The 18,123-nt window shown below is 40.2% G+C and overlaps 1 protein-coding gene across 5 annotated transcripts in view; it reads right to left on the minus strand.

The window, feature by feature from the left end:
- dnah5 (dynein, axonemal, heavy chain 5) overlaps positions 1-18,123 on the minus strand; it is a 91,483-nt gene that overhangs the window by 67,624 nt on the left and 5,736 nt on the right. For all 5 annotated transcript variants that reach the window (XM_056443719.1, XM_056443718.1, XM_056443721.1 and 2 more), the window contains exons 10-38: positions 17,879-17,905; positions 17,222-17,329; positions 16,877-16,962; positions 15,478-15,685; positions 15,234-15,347; positions 14,815-15,021; positions 14,524-14,604; positions 13,652-13,742; positions 12,710-12,855; positions 11,378-11,555; positions 10,970-11,224; positions 10,587-10,783; positions 10,309-10,402; positions 9,514-9,656; positions 9,089-9,165; positions 8,832-8,956; positions 8,479-8,714; positions 7,898-8,116; positions 7,579-7,641; positions 6,524-6,762; positions 6,005-6,152; positions 5,305-5,397; positions 4,561-4,760; positions 4,243-4,396; positions 3,943-4,106; positions 3,597-3,753; positions 3,187-3,399; positions 2,792-3,016; positions 1,867-2,039 (exon numbers count right to left, since the gene is read on the minus strand). In XM_056443719.1, the coding sequence (XP_056299694.1) occupies positions 1,867-2,039; positions 2,792-3,016; positions 3,187-3,399; positions 3,597-3,753; positions 3,943-4,106; positions 4,243-4,396; positions 4,561-4,760; positions 5,305-5,397; positions 6,005-6,152; positions 6,524-6,762; positions 7,579-7,641; positions 7,898-8,116; positions 8,479-8,714; positions 8,832-8,956; positions 9,089-9,165; positions 9,514-9,656; positions 10,309-10,402; positions 10,587-10,783; positions 10,970-11,224; positions 11,378-11,555; positions 12,710-12,855; positions 13,652-13,742; positions 14,524-14,604; positions 14,815-15,021; positions 15,234-15,347; positions 15,478-15,685; positions 16,877-16,962; positions 17,222-17,329; positions 17,879-17,905 (4,421 nt within the window). The remainder of the gene's footprint in view (positions 1-1,866; positions 2,040-2,791; positions 3,017-3,186; positions 3,400-3,596; positions 3,754-3,942; positions 4,107-4,242; positions 4,397-4,560; positions 4,761-5,304; positions 5,398-6,004; positions 6,153-6,523; positions 6,763-7,578; positions 7,642-7,897; positions 8,117-8,478; positions 8,715-8,831; positions 8,957-9,088; positions 9,166-9,513; positions 9,657-10,308; positions 10,403-10,586; positions 10,784-10,969; positions 11,225-11,377; positions 11,556-12,709; positions 12,856-13,651; positions 13,743-14,523; positions 14,605-14,814; positions 15,022-15,233; positions 15,348-15,477; positions 15,686-16,876; positions 16,963-17,221; positions 17,330-17,878; positions 17,906-18,123) is intronic.

An 18,123-nucleotide genomic window follows, 5' to 3' on the forward strand; every position in this document is an offset into this window, starting at 1 on the left:
TCTAATGCACATGTCATCCATACTGGTAAACACAAGTGGCAAAAATCCAATATAGATAGAAAACACAATCACTCAAAATTGATTTAACTTGTATAAAATGATGTGACACAACCAATATAAGCCAGTTTAAAGTGCAAACAGGTGGTTGAAGGGGGGAAGGAGAACATCTGCGAATGGATAGAAGAAACAATGTGAGAGGACGAGGACAAGTGTGTATGAGAGGTGGGCGACGAGGAGGAAGAGGAGGAGGGCGTATGCGAGGTGGGCAACGAGGAGGAAGAGGAGGGCAAGAAAGAGGAAGAGGAGGACGAATAGGAAGACAAAGAGTGGAAATATCTGATGAAATTCGAGCAACAGTCATAGACCATGTTATAGTCCACGGACTGACAATGAGGGAAGCAGGACTTCGAGTGCACCCCAATTTGAGCCGATTTTCTATGTCCACCATAGTTGGGACATTCAGAGAAGAGAACAGGTACAGTATGCTACTGTATTTTTGTAATTGCAAATTTACTGTACTACGCTATATGCAGCTGTTTCAATAGACACACAAGAGGCTTCTTCCCCATTGCCTCATTGCTTTTGATGTCGACGAAGTGCTCTGGCCTGACCCAAAGACAAGAAGAAGCACATTGATGACAGGTTGACTCCTTTGATTTCTGTCCCTTTACAGTATTGTATGCTGTAGTAGGCATACATTGCATTGTATGCTGTATAATGTACAATTAACAAATTGTATGGCCTTGAACATCGTGCTTTCTATTTGTTACAGTAACAATACTGACTGCTCAATAGATTTTGATTGGTTGCAGGTTCATACCAACAAAGAACAAGAATTACAGTATCACAGAGACAAAGGACACGTTTGTGAGATGCAGGGTACAGTATGTAAACATAAGGTACATGGAGGAGGAAGAACAAAAGAAATTGCAAAGAGCAAAGCACAGTAGTAATTTCTGATCAATTTGTAGCTACTGTAATTGAATGTATTTTAACTCTAAATCTGTCCTTCTGTACACATTACATCTATTGCACCTGTCCATCCTGGAGAGGGATCCTCCTCTGTTGCTCTCCTGAAGGTTTCTTCCCTTTTTTCCCCCTGAAGGGTTATTTTGGAGTTTTTCCTGATCCGATGCGAGGTTTTGGGACAGGGATGTCTATGTGTACAGATTGTAAAGCACTCCGAGACAAATTTGTAATTTGTGAAATTAGGCTATACAAATAAACTGAATTGAATTGAATAGAACATGTTTTCGTTCATATGAAATTTGTTTTGAGATTAAAAATCTACTTCTCCCTGAGAACTATATGTTTTGAACAATGTGTTTTCTATTTATAGGTATATTGTTCACTGACTGCTTGATAGTGTATATTATTTGGATCACTTTGTTTATGATTTGAGAGCAGTGCTGGATTTTGAGCACAGGTAAATCTGTTTTGGGGTGAAAGTTTCATTTTGCAAGAGGATTCAGAGGTTTTGTAAATAGGCTTTGTGTTTACAGTTTTGAGAAAATGGGTGACCGTTTCAAGAAATGTGTCTTAGGAATCGAGAAAAACTGTAACTCACAGCCGCCACTGCACTCATATGGCGCTAATGCTGTCCTGACCCTGAAGCACTCACCCTGCGGTTCCAACTCAGGTAAACACTGCTAGCTCTGTCAGCTGCTGATGTTGCATTGTTGGTGCTGTTAGGTCAGCTGTAGACATCTTGAGAGCCATGTGCATATCTAGCATATCTAAGGGCTTCAACACACTCCACATGCAGGTAATGTCAAATGTACATGGATACAATTTTAATTTTGGCTTCATGCGAGTGTGTATGTGTGCGTTTGTGTGTGTGTGTTGTGTTCATGGATGACGATCTACCTGTCAGTCAACGGCGTAATAACAAGCCTTTCAGTGCAGCCCAAGAATTCATTCTGGTAGCTGAAGCCCACATCTGTGATGTTGATGATCATCTTGTCTGAGTCCTCATTGAAGTAGAAACGGCACTGCTTCAGCCACTCAAAGTCATTGGGGTTTTTGACATGGAGCCGGCACTGGAGGTAGAAGAGATGAGGGTAAGAGTATGGAGGAGGGAGGAAGAGATTAGAAGAGTCATGGAGAGCCACGGGGAGAGCGAAGAGTGGAGAAGGATGGCAAGAAATAAATAAATTAGTCGGTGAATAAAATGAGTATATGGAAGACAGTGAAAAGTAGTAGCCGAATAAGCAGGGTGATGTATCGAGAGATATATTACAAAGAGATAAAAGACGTGAGCAGGATGAAGATGATGGGATAGAGGGGAGTTATTATGGGAGAAGTTAGAAGAAAAAGACAGAAAAACAGATTGTTCAACAAATGTGCAGGACAAAGGTGAAAAGTGTGGGGGAGAGAAAATTGCAGTATAATAAAAGAATACATGTACGAGGGGATTAAATAATAATCAATCTTCTTATTTTTTTCTAAACACATCCAAATGAAGTTACTGCACATTGTTATATTCACCTTGCAGACCAGCCAGGAAATGTATTCTGCCTTGAAAGGCAACTTCAGAGACTGTCTGGCCTTTCTCTTAGTATCACTTGGCTACCAATGAAAACACTTTGAAGACATTTGTTGATTGACTCTCTGCAGCAAACACCATTTGGTAGCCTCACCCTGGGGCATCTGCATATTAAACTCAGTTTTACAAAAGGATTGCTATCTTGAGCAGGGGATTCTGATTCTATATACTTGGGAGAAGCTTTTCTGTATGCTTCACTGAGTGATCATAAAAAAAGCACTTCTGAGAAATGAATAAAATACTGACCAAGTCGTCGAATATATCCCTTTGGTGGACATGGATGGTAATGAGGGTCTCGTACTTGGTCCTTTCCACGGCCCCGAGGTCTCTGGTGGTCATGTCAATCAGTGTGTTGAGCAGATCCAGGAAGAGCTGGTTGGTTGTGGCCATAATGCGGCGGTCATATCGAGCATTGGTCAAAGCCTCCTCTGAGTCTCTAGTCCATATCATTTGAAGACCGAGCAAGCCCACCTTGATCAAGTTAAAAGGTATGTGGTAATCACATTATTGTACTGACCGTAAACATAGCATTACTATTTTGTGATACTTCTCCAGATTGGTTGACAATCACAGAGAGTAATGTTATGGCCCATGTTTTTAAATATATATGGATGAATTTATTGTATGAATGTTTTATATACCTGAGCAGGGAAGGAGTTGAGGAAGTCGATGAGCTGGAAGCCAGAGTCCTGGATTGCCACGGCAGCCTGTCGGATCACCAAGTGTAAAGACCTCTGGGATTCCTTCAGCAGGGCGTTGAGCCAAACCTCAACGTTCCCCTCTGCTGTGACAGGACGCTCCAGCTCCACACTCTCCCCCTCCCGTGATGACACAGCCAGAATACGATCGTATATCTGAGAGTGATGACATGTTGTATTAGAATTAGAAATTGATAATCGTATTTCGCTTGTGAGAGATGACATCATCTCTCCTTCCACCCAATTCAGATTAGTCAGAGTTCTGCCAAAAGGTATGCCTTGTCAGAGAGTTTAAAAGCCGCTCTAACACACTGACCACTCGTCACTCATAAGGATGTCCATAAAAACTTTACCTTGTCATGGAATCGGACACATTTGATGTTGTCGAAGACGTTGAGAAGGTGGGCCTGGATGGTGTGTGAGTCAGAGGCCTGGCCCAGGATCTCCAGCAGGGCGGGGTCCGAGACAAAGAAGAAACGAGGAAACAGCAGACGCTTCTTCTCCAAATAGCTGTTTGACAGCATGTTAAGAAAAATTAAAAGTTACTGGCAAAAATAGTCTCAAAGAGCATTGTGTTAGAAAACACAACAAACCAGACACATTGTGGTTGGTAGATAATCACAAACATATAATATTTTATTCTTCAAACATTTATATTGTTGAGGTATGAGTTATTAAATCTGAGTCCCTGGTACCCACCCTGTAAGTGACTTCTGGCAAATCTCCAGCTGTTCGAGGAGGTGAGGAAGCAGCTGTCCCATAGTCTCATCTCCCACGCATGACTGTACTACATTGGGCATCTCATGGGCTCGCATCATGATCTTCACCCATGATTTGTCGATGTTAGAGAAACGCTTTGCTTCCTGAAGTTTGAGTCACATTATCAGGCGTGGTACACATTGGATTTTCTTATTTTGTTGCAATGCAAAAAAACAAAAACACACTAACATCCACTAATATATATGACAAATATGACTAATTCACTGTGAGTTAATCTACCTTCGGCAGCTGTTTAGCTATGTCTCCACCCACAAACACAGCCTCCAGGTAGATCCAGAGGTTCTGGACGGTCATCCAGTTTTCTATGATATCAGTAGTGTTGGAAAGATTCTGAACCCACTTCTGAATCTGGGCTTTAAATGGGGTGTTGTACCTGGGAAATATGTGACATGCAATGTATGCTTAATATATACCACACACAGCGACAGCTTGTATGATTGCCGTGATTCTACAAGGCTTGGAGGCAGATCAAGAGTTATTATAATTGAATTGCCGTCATTAAAATACTAATAATTATGAGGATCAACATAAACATACCTGTTGCTCATTAGAGACCCCAACATCATCAGGCTGTCCTCCATGCTTGCAATGATCTCTGAAGTGCTGTCTCCTCTCAGTAGCAGCTCTCCACGGGTTTTAAAGTTGGCAAACGTAAAAGTCTTGTTGTCCCACTCAGCAATCACCTGCTTCAGCTTCTGTTCAATATCACGCTCCTTCACGGCACTGATACAGATATCCTGCGTAAAAATACCTCAAATGTCTTTAAAAAGCAGCAATATGAATGGTACTAGTAGATGAAATATTCAAAAATAGATGTTCATATTCAGTGCACATCAGAGGAAGGAAGAAGTGTACTTTGGGGTTTAATGTAGGTGAGTATTCCAGTCAGAAAGCTTCTCCTGTGTATTAACACATTATAATAATGTAACCTTTTTGACATAATTATCGATAATCATTATCCATCCTTCCATTCTATCATCATCAACAATAATATTTTGAAGCTTTAAATACTTTTACTAAATAGATTAAAAATTTTACATTTTTAACATCAGAGAAAAGAAAAAGATTAGTATTGACAGCTGTTTTATTGGCCAGTATGAAAATGGTACTTGTATTTTTTAGATTAATTTAGATTAATGCTCACTGCATTGTGAGAATAGTATGGCATATTGCAACTTTTACACTGTATCTTAATATCATGCATTACATACAATTCTTTTTAACAAAATAAAGGCACTTTTACAATTCCCTTGACTTGAGTAACCTACTATTCCTTCTTACCTCAATCTCCTCTTTATACTTGAGCAGGGGAGCCTCCATAATGTTGCGTAGCTTGAATGTGTCACTTTCCACCTCAAAGGTATACCCAGTCACCTGAGCACAAATCAGATAGACTTGTTGGTCACAGTGTGGACATTATTTTCATATGAATTACAAATGTCAAAACAGCAGCAATTATTACCTTCGCATTGAAAATGCGGAAGGTTATGTTTTGATCGGCGTGCATTTATTTATTTATTTGTATGCGTGTTACTCGCATAACACAAAAAGTATTAAACCGAATCGCATGAAATTTGGTGGGATGATTGGTTATTATCCGGGCACCATTTGATTTGATTTTGGGATCGATCGGGTCAAAGGTCATGAAAAGGTCCAAATATTCTTGAATCGCCTGACATTTGGTGGGATGATTGGTTATTATCCGGGGACCATTTGATTAGATTTTGGGATCAATCGGGTCAAAGGTCAAGGTCATGAAAAGGTCAACATCTTCTTTTTACCATAGCACGGTCAATTTTTATCCAATTGGCATGCAACTAATGCCAAAATGTTCATAATTCAATGCCCAATCTTGTGATATGCGAAGGTATGCGCTCTACCGAGTGCCCGTTCTAGTTACTACTGTTATTAAAAGTATCGCAGTAGGGGTTGATGATGGCTGGTAACTGCAGCGGTATGTTGGTGGCCTTGTTGCACGAACCTCAGTGATTTTCTTCCAGTGGCGCGTCATCATAGCCTTGTTAGTCATGAGCTCCAACAGGGGGCAGCACTCGTTGAATTCATCAATTGTTTTCTTGAGGTCCATGAAAGCCTGCCACTCCTTGAGAGCACGAGGCAGCTTGCGACACCTGCCGTTAAAGGGTACAATCATTAAACTCGTGGCTCATGCCTGTCTTCAAAACTAGATCATTAAAATAAAGCTGACAGTGTGTGTGTGTCCTTTTGAGAAGACAGAAAAGTCATTAAAATCCAGTTTTCCTCCACATGTAAAACCATTAACTTGTTAATTCTCAGAGCCTCTTTGAGTGCTAAGATACAAGTGGGTGAAGTCGTGCCTAACAGACTTTTTGACATCACAGGTGCAATTGATCAAATTAATTATGGCGACAGGGAACCAGTGAAAGATGAAGATAAAAAGCTCCATTTCTATTCGGGGTCTTAAACTACTGTGAATCTTTAATTGTATTAACATTTATTACACAGTAAATAAGCTGTCCACCTGGTCTGAAAGTCCAACAGCTCGTTATTGATCTTCTCAATGTGGATGTCGGCCCAGAGGATATCATAGTAACCGTTGACTGTTTCGATGACATTGTTGTAAAGGCCATACAACTTCTGCAGCAGAGCCAGCTGCTTCCTAATCTCTAACAGTTGAGGATGCTGGGTAACGGGGAGTCCAAAAAGCTCCTCTCCACCTGTGTAAGTAGTGTACTTCCTGAACAGGTTGTCAAATCGATTCTAAAGAGAAAAAGAATAAGACATCACATATCAGTAGTGTAGAAAAAAATAATTACATTAAACGATGGCATTTTGCTGCAATGTTTTTCAGTGAAATTTGTAGTAAAACAATGTATCCGTTTCCCCATGTATACTGTCACGATTTCCCCACCTTCATAATTAAATTCATCCTGCTTGCATGCTTAATTAACTCTCCTGTCATTCCAGATCCTGTCCTCCTCACCTGATTGTCTCTCATTCCCTTCACCTGGTCCTCACGCCCTTCTCACCTGCAGCCCATCCCCTCATTAGTCCCTCACTATTTAGCTCCCTCACTTCCACTTGTCCTCTGCCAGATTGTCTTGTGTGTCACCACCAAACTCTCCAGCGAATTCCTAAGTTCTAGTTCTGATCTGCCTGTTACGACCCTGTTTGCTGTTAACCCGACTTGAGATTTTTGCCTGCCCCTTTTTGGAATTGTTGACCTGTTTGACGGACCACCCAGTTTTGACCCTGCCTGAACCACGAAGTAAAGAGCCTCCTCCTGCATTCTTGTGTTTGTGTCGTGCTTTTGGGTTCCAGTACCTGTAACAATTACATATACATTGTATACATAGTACAAAAAGCATAAAAAGCATGTACAATTCTGTCATTTGCAATGAATGAAAAAGATATCGCATACAATTACAACAACAAACTACATTCCCCTTTGCTTATAATTATCATGCCATGTATAACTGACTTTGTGGGGAGCCAGGTACATATCCAGACCCAAATTACAAACACACTTACTGACTAAATAATTATCATGGCCAGCTCAGATAATCAAATACAAACCTGGAACATGATGAGTCGATCACTGGCATCCTGAGGAGCCAGCCCCTCCACCATGGGGCCATCCTGAATCAGGGAGGATTAAGTAGGTCTATGAGTACAGCAATATGCTTCGTTCATGTATTTATTATTTGTGTCTGCATTCAGCATTAAAAAATGTAGGTCATGTGTACTTTAGTCCTACAAATTATAAAAATATAATTAGCCAAAATGTCATGTAAAATAAATAGCTTGAAGAGAAGCAGGCACAATACAGCAGTGGATGGCGAGGGCTGTCTGAGCCCTTCAGTGTTTGTGCACACATGCATTTGTTTTCCTTAACCTTGTCATAATCCTGATAAAAGTATTGACAGTCTTCCAGGAAGGTCTCCACATTGCTGACCAGCTCTCCTCTGAAGTTGGGCTGCAGGGCCACCAGCTCATTCTGTACCTCTGTGCTCCGGGACAGCAACTTCTCCCAGGTGTAACGCACTGTATCCACCTTATCCGCCTCCTCTTTTGCCACTGACAGCTCATACTTGTGAAGCATGGCGTAGGACTCCTGTGATGTCAAAAACATATCCTCAGTATTTCACCCGCCATCGACGTATATATTAGCAACACTTTGACAAGTAATCAAACGTTAACATAAAACATGTAAGCGGTTCAATTCCGACATTTCCTCTGCACTTACGTTAAGCTTTTGATACAGGACTTTGATGGATGTTATTTAAATAGTTGATGTCAAAATACACTGACTGGGACCTTCATGTACACACTGTTGCAAACCATTCTCACTATAAACACTGCTGAAACTCATGTGCACTACTGAAAACTTCTGGTCTATTCCCAGGGTGCATGTGTGTGTATGGACAGGAGGTCTGAAGCTACCATATGTCATGAAAGACCTAATGCTGCGCTTACCTCTATGGGACCAACTTGAAAGTCAGTAGCTATCTGGTGCTCTCTGATCTCCTTGAGTGACGCCATGGCGATGCGGATGTCATCCAGGTCTTTGATCTGCCGATTCAGTTTCTTTCCTGCTTCGTCAACAAAAGCAAAGATCTGCTCCATGTCGGAGCGATATTTCCTGTTACAGTACAGTCCGTAGTCCACCATCCAGTTCTTGGTTTCAGCAGTGAGCGACATCTTCAGGTCCGCTGGGACAAAGAAGTACATGTGAGCATGCAGAGATCAGCGATGGATTGGCATTATATATGTTGCTGTTAAGTTTTCTTTGGCTAGTAACTTTTCCAGCAAAGTATTGCAACTCTAACCTGTGAATAGAGCCAGAGCTCCGACAGCAATAAACTCTGGTTCAGAGTTTATTTCAAGCTCCAGGTCTCGATAGAAAATAATCTGGCTCTCAAACTCTGATAGCAAGGGACTGTCCTGAATGAATCTGTGAAAAACACAAACCCCCAAAAAGTGTTGACATGGCGCTTCACGTCTTGAAGTATAGATATACAAAACAGTTGTATCTAATCGGGAAGAGACAGAAATAAAGATCAGTCCGTCATTCAGTTTATCATACTTTCTCATGGTGTCTTCCCGGTCCTTTCTCCAGATGTGATGGTAACGGCTGAAACGGTCCAGGGCAGTCATCACTTCCTGGAAATCAATGTATAATAGCAGTTCCGTATAAACATGCAACATTTAGATTCGGGTAGAACGTTATTTCATTATATTGGTAGTTTATATAAAAAAATTAGATACTGAAAATTACAGTTATTGCCTATTGTACAGTGGACACACATATTATTGTTGAGAAAAAACAGTTAGAAAGTATAAACATATCATAGATATTTAAAAAACAAACAGATACTGTGTAGTTTAGATTCAGATACATTTGTAAATCGTCTGTATGATTCCTAAATGATTTATCTTTGTTCTGTACATGTTAGGACAATGTGATACATGCTGCATTGAAATGTCTTGATGAAATTGAAGGGCCTGTACCTTTTTGGTGGAGCTGATGGAGGTGCTGAGAACAGATACTAGTTTTACTATCTCCTTGTTGTCAGACACACTCTTGTAGTAGTTTCTAGCCTGGAATGGGATAGCCTGGATCACAGATGCTGAAATATCTGAGGTGCTGCCATCTGAAAAGAAAAAAGTTTGGGAAACAGAATCAATGTTGAGTGTACGGCGAGGTGGTGGACAGGATGGATCGAAACATAAAGAAACAGCTGGGCTTCTGCTACTAATCCTTCATGTATAATTACAAATCAATACAGGGTTGTTCAGAGAGTTGGAATCTTGTAAAAAGTGTTGAGTCTTGCAGCTTTAGGTGTGGACACAAGGGAATGAATCCTTAAAACATAAAATGCCCGTTGAAACGTTTCTCATGAGTCAGTGACATCCCAAATATCATTTTCCGAAAGCATTACAACTTTAACGTCCAGGGTTTTCATTGAATTGATCATTGAAAAAGTGTTGTATAAACTATTCCCTGATTGACATCCAACTTTTCAATTCAAATCAACCACCTTGCAACTGTATCATCCATAACATTACCTTCATGTTAACCAGGGTGCAAAGCCACTGAAATATTTATGTTATTTTCATCAACACATTACTGTCTGCTCCTTGGCAGATTTTGCTTTGCTCTACTGAGCTGTTAAATAAGGAGATCTGAGTACCAGTTGACTGTGGTGCAGCAGCTAATGATTAATGTTCTGGTCTGCATGTTCCAAACAATGTAGATAGATCACTTGAAAGTCAGTGTTGAGTTGTTGAACTGTCCTCTCATACCAGTCAGGCTCCTGTATGTTGTTGCTCCGTCCTCCGATTCACTCTCAGAACCGTCTTGTTTCAGAACCGTCATCCGTCTTTCATTCATTTTTCTCTGCAAAAGGGAAAGCGACGTGAAAGACAAACTTCCGGGTGTGTGTGGTCGACGACACGACCATCAAATAATCAGTCCCGAAAGATTAGTTACTAGTTACAACTGTGGGAAGGCCGGGTGATGTTCTTCAGAAGTATGAATATGTTAGTACTAATTATTGCTTTCTTCATCAGTTAAAACCCACCTTGGAGATCCTGTCTTTGCTCCACTGGCTGACTCCTTTGTTCACACTGACGACACACTCTACAGCCTTGTTTAAAGCCTGTTGGACCTCCTCCAGAGCTGGAACCATGGCGATTTTAGGGATGGAGAGGGTCACATTGACTCTGAAGATCGCCTGTTGACCGCTGTTTTTTCCACGACTGGATGAGTCAACTTCAGCTACAAGGAGAGGGAAGAGTAGTTCTGATACAGTATGTGAATCAAAGATGGACAATTTATGAGCTCAGTGGAAACAATGGGAAACACACAACCTCACAAGCCAGATGTCATACTATGGCTTTATGGCTTTTATTTCTTAGATAGTTTTTTGTAATATAAGCCCAAATACTGGGAGCATGGACTCACCCAAGAAATGCGTGAGCGAGGAGGCGTGAATGCGCTTGCGCAACATCTCCAGGGTGTTGCGTGTCAACCTGAGCAAAGCATCCACGTTGCGGTGGTTAAAGTAGGAGAGTAGCTCCTGGGCTTCCTCCTCCATCACTTCCATCAAGTCCCTCTTCTTCTTCCTCCTCATCAAGGGAGAGGAAGGGCCAACGCTGGCAGGAGGGAGTAAGGTGTTTCTAGAGAAGAGGCGGCCCTCTGAGCGACCTTCATCTTCACCTGAGATGCACAAAGTGACACATTTACAGTGAACAGGAACACCTTCAGTTACTGCTGATACAGTACAAAAAGAAACATTTATAGTAAGTTCCAGGTTACCTTAAGTTATCATATCCCATTATATTTGATTTCAAAAGGAAGACATTAGTATACCTTCGCTGTCAATGTGGTCGATGGTCTTGCTCCCAGCGCAGCTTTCTTCCTCTATCTTCTCCACCTCCTCCTTCTGATTGTGGTCAAACTCCAGCAGCATGTTGATCAGTTCATTAGCAGCCTCCTCCACCAGTGAGCTCTTAGTGTGGAGACTCTGGGCTTGTCTTATGCACAGGTCCTATACAAATATGTATTTATGAAATGTCAAATTTCTTGTATGTGAAATGTACTTGGCCAATAAATAATTCTGATTCTGACATTAAATAGGCCATAAAAGGAGTCTTGCATGGGTTGGGTTGGGATACATGAGTCACTTCACATCATAGTAATGCACAATATAATGCTTTGTCATTCCCATGACACCTAAATCAGCTATTCCATCCGATTAATAAATCATGATTGATGACCTGTGACCTGGAATGCTAATGAACCACTTTGTCACAGGAAGAGTATAGCAATAACTTTAATGGTGAGCATTTTAATCTATACATGTTGTACACAAGTCTCCAATAATGTAATTAATAATTGAATTAATGCCTTCAGAGAAATAAAAAATAAACTATAGTTTGAGAAGAAAATGCTTCTAAGTACTTAGCATGTAATACAAAATGTTTGTTAATGTAAACATAACTTCTTTCAAATTATAGGAAGCAGGTCAGGGGTGTTGCATTACTTAGGGGGTGAGCTTTGTAAAACCAGAACCACAGACTTTATACTGTTATTACCTTTGCATTGAAAATGCCGGAAGGTTATGTTTTGATCGCCGTGTATTTATTTATTTGTATGCGTGTTATTCGCAAAACTCAAAAAGTATTTAACCGAATCGCATGAAATTTGGTGGGATGATTGTTTATTATCCCGGGACCAGTTGATTAGATTTTGGGATCGATCGGGTCAAAGGTCAAGGTCAAAGGTCATAAACAGGTCAAAATCTTTCGCAGAACTCAAAAAGTATTGAACCGAATCGCATGAAATTTGGTGGGATGATTGTTTATTATCCGGGGACCAGTTGATTAGATTTTGGGATCGATCGGGTCAAAGGTCAAGGTCAAAGGTCATGAACAGGTCAAATCTTCTTGAATCACATGGAATTTGGTGGGATGATTGGTTATTATCCGGGGACCATTTGATTAGATTTTGGGATCAATCGGGTCAAAGGTCAAGGTCAAGGTCATGGAAAGGTCACAATCTTTTTTTTACCATAGCACGATACATTTTTGTCCAATTGGCATGCAACTAATGCCAAAATGTTCATGATTCAATGCCCAATCTTGTGATATGCGAAGGTATGCGCTCTACCGAGTGCCCGTTCTAGTTATACTATGTAATTACCCTGGTGGTCTGAACAAACTCCTCACAGGTAACCGGTTCATCCTCTGGCAACGCACACAGAGTCGATCCACTCATCTCCTGCAGTACTGCATCTATCCTAAATTCCATCAAGTCATTCACTCTGTCCATCAGCAGCTCCAAGTCAACTAGAGAGAAATGAGAAGGGCAGACCGATGAGGAGACAAAGAAAGGGCAATAATTGGAGGAAGGGAAAGTGGGTGAGGTGGAAGAGGGAGCAAATACATGGACGAAGAGAAGATATAGAGAGGGACAGCATATATACAGGACTGTCTCAGAAAATTAGAATATTGTGATAAAGTTCTTTATTTTCTGTAATGCAATTAAAAAAACAAAAATGTCATGCATTCTGGATTCATTACAAATCAACTGAAATATTGCAAGCCTTTTATTCTTTTAATATTGCTGATTATGGCTTACAGCTTAAGAAAACTCTAAAATCCTATCTCATAACATTTTAATATTTCCTCAGACCAAGTAAAAAAAAAGATTTATAACAGCTGAGTGTTTGTCAAGGCTCAGGAAACCCTTGCAGGTGTTTCGAGTTAATTAGACAATTCAAGTGATTTGTTTAATACCCTACTAGTATACTTTTTCATGATATTCTAATATTTAGAGATAGGATATTTGAGTTTTCTTAAACTGTAAACCATAATCAGCAATAAATCAGAATAAAAGGCTTGCAATATTTCAGTTGATTTGTAATGAATCCAGAATGCATGACATTTTTGTTTATTTAATTGCATTACAGAAAATAAAGAACTTCATCACAATATTCTAATTTTCTGAGACAGTCCTGTATACTGCATGTGAGAGCTACTTATGAGAACACGAATGAACGAGAACACAAGTAATCGATTCATTTCAATCTTATCAGACACTGTTGGCTAATGTGGGTCAATGATCTCGCTGGATTCTGCTTACCTAAAGCCTTGTCAATGCGGCTGAGGTACTTGTCTATGTTCAGGGAGGTCCAGTTGATGGAGGTCAAACCCGGCTGTATGGCCTCATCCACCTGCCAAGTCAATGATGGATGCTGATGCACTTTGCACAGTAGCTGATGTGCAACGCTACTGTGCACTCGTCATAGATTCAAGTGTCACATGTTAAACGTAAGTAAAAACAGTTTTATTTGTACGACCAAACCAACAGCGACAGAAAATAATCACAAGATATTAGACAATATCCCTTTTTAAGTAGATCTAAAAATCGTCTTTGATTCAGAACTTAGAATGACAACCACAATCAGTCAACCAGTTCTTGGTTTCAGCAGTGAGCGACATCTTCAAATTGTATCATAGCTTTTAATATATTTTGTGTTCAATAAAGTTATATCATTGTTATCGTGTATTGACTCACTCGTTATTACAAAGCAAAATAAATGAGGCAATACATTGTGAAATAATATATTTTATAATTAATTACAATTTAGATTGTGGGCAGTTACATAATCGTGCCCCACTAGGTACATTTTTGGCTTTTTAATTTTACAATAATTGTGGCTGTTTATTAGCATATGGATTATATTTTGACAAAGGTTTACTAATAAGTAATATCAAGTAATAAGCATATAATAAACCACAATGTGTGATCATACAGCCACTGTTTGTATAATTTTTTTCATAATTATTGTGTTTTAATTTCTTAAAAGCAATAACATTATGTAAATATGTTAACTTTGAAAATTAATGCAAATGTGGTAATCATGATCAGGGCTGATGGTTAACAAAAATACATATACTTACATCAATACATCATTTTATGGTTGTTTGAATTATATCATAAGCACATCTTACCTTCGCTACATGCGGCATGGCAAGCTGTTCAAAAGCACACTGAATCTTTGACCGCACTCGGATGTTCTCACTCAACATTAACTGGAGCAAAAAAAGATACAATGTTCAATGGATAATGCTGTAAGGGCAATATAAATAACTAACCTTGATAGAATGTATGTACAATTTAATGTTAGAGCTGTCTAACATAAATATGACACAGGAAACTGTGTTTTTAAACGAACAATCAATTTAACATTGCTTCTTTAAGTGTTATGTAGTTACAAATGGGTAAAACTGTGTAATATCCACCTGTAATTTGTTGTTGTTCTTTTTCAGCGTATCCTGTTTCTGCCGTAACACAGCGGCAAATGGTGGGATCTCCAAATTCATCCTCGTCATGCAGTTCGCCTCCCTGATCTGTGTCAGAATCTCCGGGTCCAAGTTCACAAACAACTCCCCTGTCTCTGGAGATCTGACCAGCAGAGAGGCCTGCAGGCCCACCCGGGCGTCCTCCATCTGGGCAGGAGGCAGCAGCGAGGTGGTTTGGGTTGTTTCGGGAGGGTTGTGGGAAAGGGGAAGTGCGAGGACGAGAGAAAGTTAAGCAGTGTAAAAGAGCAAAAATAAAGAGAGATTGGTGAAAGAGCAAGGAATAAGAGGGGGTGGAACACACACATTTGTATGTGCATGTTTTGATGGAGCTATTCACAGCCATGTTTGGTTCTGTTTACCTTTTTCATCCAGCTGTGATGGTAGAGGATTTCAAACTCCAACAGGACCCTTGCAACCCTGTTAAAGTTTTTGATGATCCTCTTGGCCTCCGGTGTGGAAAGAACACCAGGATGCTACACAGGCATAGAATGGTACTGCATAACTAAATAATACAAAATATACTGGTAATCCCACTGTAAATCAACTAAAACAACAAAGAGGCCCAGTTGAATTTCATTGAAAGGAGCAGAAATTCAATATTACCTTTTGAAAGAGATCCATGGGACCCTGGATCCTGCTGGACAGCTGCCGAGCCCACATGACACGGCCTGCCACAAGGGGCATGTCCCGGCCAATGGGCGGGTCCAGCTTCTGCTTCATGTAGATACGGGAGACCATTTCAATGTCTCGACCATAGTTCTGCAGAATGCGCTGGTACTTGTCTTCAATGCCGAGGCCTTGGATGCCCAGTCTGTTTTTAGTGAGTCCGAAAATAATTTATAAAGACAACCAATATTAGAAGAATTAAATAAAATGTTATGAATCATGGTCTATGCAGGGATTCCCAAAGTGTGGTGCGCGAGTTGCCTCTAGGGGGTGCGCGAGAGGAAAAATGTAATGGTGTAATAATTAATATTAAACATAATTTAAAAAAAATTAAGTAGGATTTGAGGCTTAAACTGTCTTCAATTGCGCCAAACATCGGAGAGCTTTGTGCAAAGATGCAGGCCCATCCGTCGCATTAATAGATGTAAGTATGTGGCCAAATGTTATTGTTATTATTGCTACAGGTTACTGGGAATACTCACGTCTCTCACTTTCTCCCCCTCCCTCTCCCTCTCTATCTCTCTTGCTGCAGGCTGAGCCACCTGCGCTGCATGTGAAAATCCTCATATGGACTCCTCCTTTTTTATTTATATCTGTTTCTGAGCCTATGCATGTGCCACTCTTTGTTCTTTACGTGGCTTACTGTGTTTAAGTAAATACATGTGAAATGCAATCTGCCTCTGAGCCTGTGTCCTCGCCATCCTTATTGCTCTTTAAAAGTGACGCCTTGTGTAACTGAAATTTATACAGCGGACTAAATCTTGTAACAAACGCCACGCGCGAGCAAACAGTTCTCGCATTGGTCCGATTTTATGCGGCTATAAATAGGCTCTGTTGCGGGTTTTTTTTAAGGTGTGGGGGATTGGGGGTGCGTGAACCCGGTCGGGATGTAGAAGGGGGTGCGTGGCCTAAAAAGTTTGGGAACCGCTGGTCTATAGCATTCACCTGGGGAGACATTTTGGCATTTCATTGCAGGAAACACAAAAGTGTAAGTAATAACTCAACAATGGGACCATTCCATTAAGTAATGTCAGTGAGCCAGCATGCACAGAAAAAGGACCTGGGAACTGTCAAACCTTTGGAATGCAGCAATTATGTTTCTCGTTACACCGTGATGAAATATCCACGGGGAAAAAAGGTCTATTCAGAGTCCTGCTGTTTTTTTATCTCAGCTGTTTGATAAGGTATTCATTTATACCTGAGATGCCATGCGGATGCAATTAACCTTTACTAATTAGCTGGTAGGATAGAGAGCTGTTTTATGCGCTGAAGACCAGACTAAGAAGTTTAGATGAACATGCAGTGGATGATACAAAATGCAAAAGAAAAGGGTTACCTTTCGAATTTCTTCAGTACATTTAGAGCTCTCTCTGTATTTAGAATTTTTTCAAAGGTGCTATCCATGAAACTCTTCAGCTGATTCTGGAAGGACCAATGGTAAGAGAAAGTATTGACTATAGAGACACATACAAATCACATACAATAAACATCCCCCAGGATGGTTTATACCATGTCATCACGAAAGCACAACAATAAAAGCCACACGTGTTTTTACTTCTTGCCTAATTAAATCTGTCCAAAGGAAAGTGTGGGTATGTACAGATGTGTACCTGATCAGTAATAATACAATACAATATGGGGGAAGCAAACAAATGTGTTGTGTCTGTAATATTTTACTTACATGAAGCTCAGATGTGCTTTTACAGAATTCTTCATAGTCAACATCAAAGTCTGTTCTTCTCTGGTCAAGGAAACTGTAATGTTTTTTCTTCATGTTCAGCACAATAGCCTATCACACACACAAACAAACACAAAGGCACACACACATGGACAATGAGTTTTATTATTTAAATATTCATCCATTTGAGTAAAACCTTTTTTTAAAGCCTCTAAAAAATGTGCCTAATTGATTTGCTGCAACATATGTTGGCAACATATCTGTCATCAGGTTGTGAGTTTATCGGGGTTTTAAAATAGCAAAGGACAAACAGAGTGCATAGTGGAAATATAACGCCAAATCGTAAATAATCACTGAAGAGTTAATTGTCAACTAATGTAAAAGGAGATCTATTTTAATCCAGCTCGATCTGGTTACTTGGCCATGAAACGACTGATGTCACTACATTACGTAAACTGGACCGCATGCAAAACATTTGCTCGTAAATTACAGGGAAAAAACCTTTGATGAAAAACAAATGTTGGAGTTGGTTCTCTGTTCCATGCAGTTAGTGTCCTCGTAGTTTTATCAGGTATATGTACAGTGGTAAAAGTGATAATGAATGTTAACACTGCATTAAAACGGGCCATGCATTACGAAAAGACTGTGGTGAGAAATTACCTCCCATTTCCCCTGCATTTCTGCAGTCTGTGCATCCAAGGAAGCAGAAACAAACACAGCTCATGTCAATATAGTCTCAGGGTAAAACATCTCAACACAAATTAGACAGTGACGCAATTCAAGAGACATTCCAAGTGTAACTCTACATTAACATTTTGCACATTTCATGTATGTATTATGCAATAAATGTGAAATTTGCTCTCTTCCTTGTTGTAGCCCGCTGTGTCAGCCTTTGCCAACCTGAC

The sequence above is a fragment of the Pseudoliparis swirei genome, chromosome 22, assembly GCF_029220125.1.
Source record: "Pseudoliparis swirei isolate HS2019 ecotype Mariana Trench chromosome 22, NWPU_hadal_v1, whole genome shotgun sequence".
NCBI classification, from domain to species: domain Eukaryota; kingdom Metazoa; phylum Chordata; class Actinopteri; order Perciformes; family Liparidae; genus Pseudoliparis; species Pseudoliparis swirei.